The sequence below is a fragment of the Gavialis gangeticus genome, unplaced genomic scaffold, assembly GCF_001723915.1.
Source record: "Gavialis gangeticus isolate Ggan-Ray unplaced genomic scaffold, GavGan_comp1, whole genome shotgun sequence".
NCBI lineage: Eukaryota > Metazoa > Chordata > Crocodylia > Gavialidae > Gavialis > Gavialis gangeticus.
This window is the reverse complement of record NW_017729015.1, coordinates 17,400,802-17,403,039: the sequence shown is the minus strand read 5'-3', so window position 1 is coordinate 17,403,039 and position 2,238 is coordinate 17,400,802. Positions and strand designations below refer to the sequence as shown.

General features: G+C 42.5%; 1 protein-coding gene across 1 annotated transcript in view; it reads left to right on the top strand.

The window, feature by feature from the left end:
- RHCE (Rh blood group CcEe antigens) overlaps window positions 1–2,238 on the top strand; it is a 27,785-nt gene that overhangs the window by 8,237 nt on the left and 17,310 nt on the right. The window contains exon 2 of the mRNA XM_019512443.1: window positions 1,980–2,157. Within this exon, the coding sequence (XP_019367988.1) occupies window positions 1,980–2,157 (178 nt within the window). The remainder of the gene's footprint in view (window positions 1–1,979; window positions 2,158–2,238) is intronic.

The window sequence follows — 2,238 nt, the reverse complement described above, 5'->3', positions numbered from 1 at the left end:
GTTCTTTCATTTCATATGTAAAATAAAACATTCAGGAATATTGATTCATATTCAAAGGATCTGACTGGTAAATTTTTGTGCTCTGCATGGGTCAGGAATGGAATCCATATTTTTAAATATCTATTCCCCTCTTGTCTCTTCTTTGATAATCTAACATGAGGTGTTCATTTCTCTACCAGGATGTCACATATTTTAGCATACCACATTTTCAGGGGTCAGGGATTGTGATTCCTTCCACCCTTGAGTAATACAATCTAGCAGCTGAAAACAAACGGGGTATCAGTTTTTCACTCCATACAAAATAAACCTCCTTTATTGGGGCATTCAGTAGCCAAACCAGTGAATTTAAAGGGATGTTATCACTGACCACAATTATTTTTTAGTCACTTCCCCCAAGAATATTTGGGCCTCTGGACATAACTAGTACATATGGAAAAAAAGGAACCTCTTTTTTCCACAGATTCTCCAGCATGTTGCACCACTGTTAGAAAATAGGCATTGGATCCTACTTGGAGATAGGTACCATCAGTGGAGTGTCTTATAAATGATTTCTTTGTACAAAACACATGGAAGATGAGTAATCCTGTTCCCATATTTCTCTCCATTGTTGCAGCTCAGGTGCTTTTTCCAGGTCTCTTTCCCAAGCTTTTGTTTGCTTAGTCTTCCATTCCATCCCTTTCTCTGTTGCAATAGTATATATTTTGGAAGTTTACCATTTTCCTTTTGTGAGGTCCCATATGTTAATTGTCTCTGTCATACCCAACTGTGAATAGGTAGAAGCACAGTGATTATCTAATGCTTTGCAAATATTAACTAGGTCATTCTTCCAGTGACCCTTGGACATTAATCTGTCACCCTTCTTTTACAAATATGAAAACTAAGGCGCAGTGAGAGGAAGTGGCTTGCAAAAGGCACACAAGTGAAGCAGGAGTAGATCAGGGAACAGGTCCAGGGAGTTTCTGGATCACAGCTCAAGCCCAGTCTATGACATCACACTCCTCCTTTTTTTACCTAAGGGTTGCCAGTGCGTTGCAGTGAAGGCCTCAAACTGCTGCTGCAGCACATCAGCCCATCTAAGCTTTATTGACATGCAAAGTTACTACACACTTGTCTTGATCCTGGAGGCAGGGTTAATTTGATCACAAAACCATGCTGTTTGTGTGTCTTGGAACAACACATTGAAGCAGAAAGCTGTCCAGTATCTCCCCTCCTGCCGCCACTTCTAATCTGCCCCCCGCTTCTTGCAATCTGAAGAACAATGTCCCACTTCCTCTGGCCCCTTTGTCACCACTGTAGTCTCCTTGCCCTGCTGCCTTTCTCTTGTCAGAAGGAAAGCAGTCCAGAAATAAGAAAGTAGATGAGGCACCCAGCATATTTTGGTTATTACTATTGTTTTTTTGTATTATGGTAGTGCCTAGAAATCCCAAGCAGGCATTGGGACTCACTGTGTGCAGGGTGCTATATGGAGCTTTCATGACACACAGGTACCATCTTCAAAAGCTTAGCAGGTAAATAGAGAAGACAGAGAGGAAGTGGGAGGGGAAGTATCTTGCCAGTCACACAGCAAGTCATTGACAGTCCAGAGTAGAACTCACAGTCCCGAATTTCCTTATTTTCTAGACCATGCTGTCTCCCAGCCTTTGTTCCTAGCTTGTTCTTTGACCTTAGGTAAGACAAAGAACTTTTCCTGTCTGGGAAACTAGCAGAGTAAGTTCCCTCCCTCTGATTGATGTGAAATGTTTTGCTGTCCCCTGATAAACTATCATAAATGGCCTTGTAACTCTATGTCTCTACCCAATTCCCAACTCTTTTAGCTGGTCTTGTATCACCCTCTCTTTCACCTATAGTCCTGGTCAAATGCTGAGGAGAGCTCTGAGAAAGTTATCCTAAGTGGGTTGGTTGATTGCTGTTGTGATGTTCACTTAGAGCCTGGTCTCTTCCAAGCTTTTACTGACCTCTTGGTGTTCTCTGCTGTGCAGCATTTCAAGATGTCAACGTCATGGTGATTTTTGGCTTTGGCTTCCTCCTGGCCTACTTGAAGAGGTACAGCTTTAGCAGCATTGGATTCAACATCCTGGCAGCTGTGCTGGGGGTTCAGTGGACCATGTTCCTGGAAAGATTTTTATTTCCAGACGAAAGAGAGAAGCATCTGCCCAGGTAATTTGACATGTTCTAAGCAGCTTCTTTACCCTGCATGTAGCATAGATTTCATAGACATTTGGGCTGGAAGGGACCCCA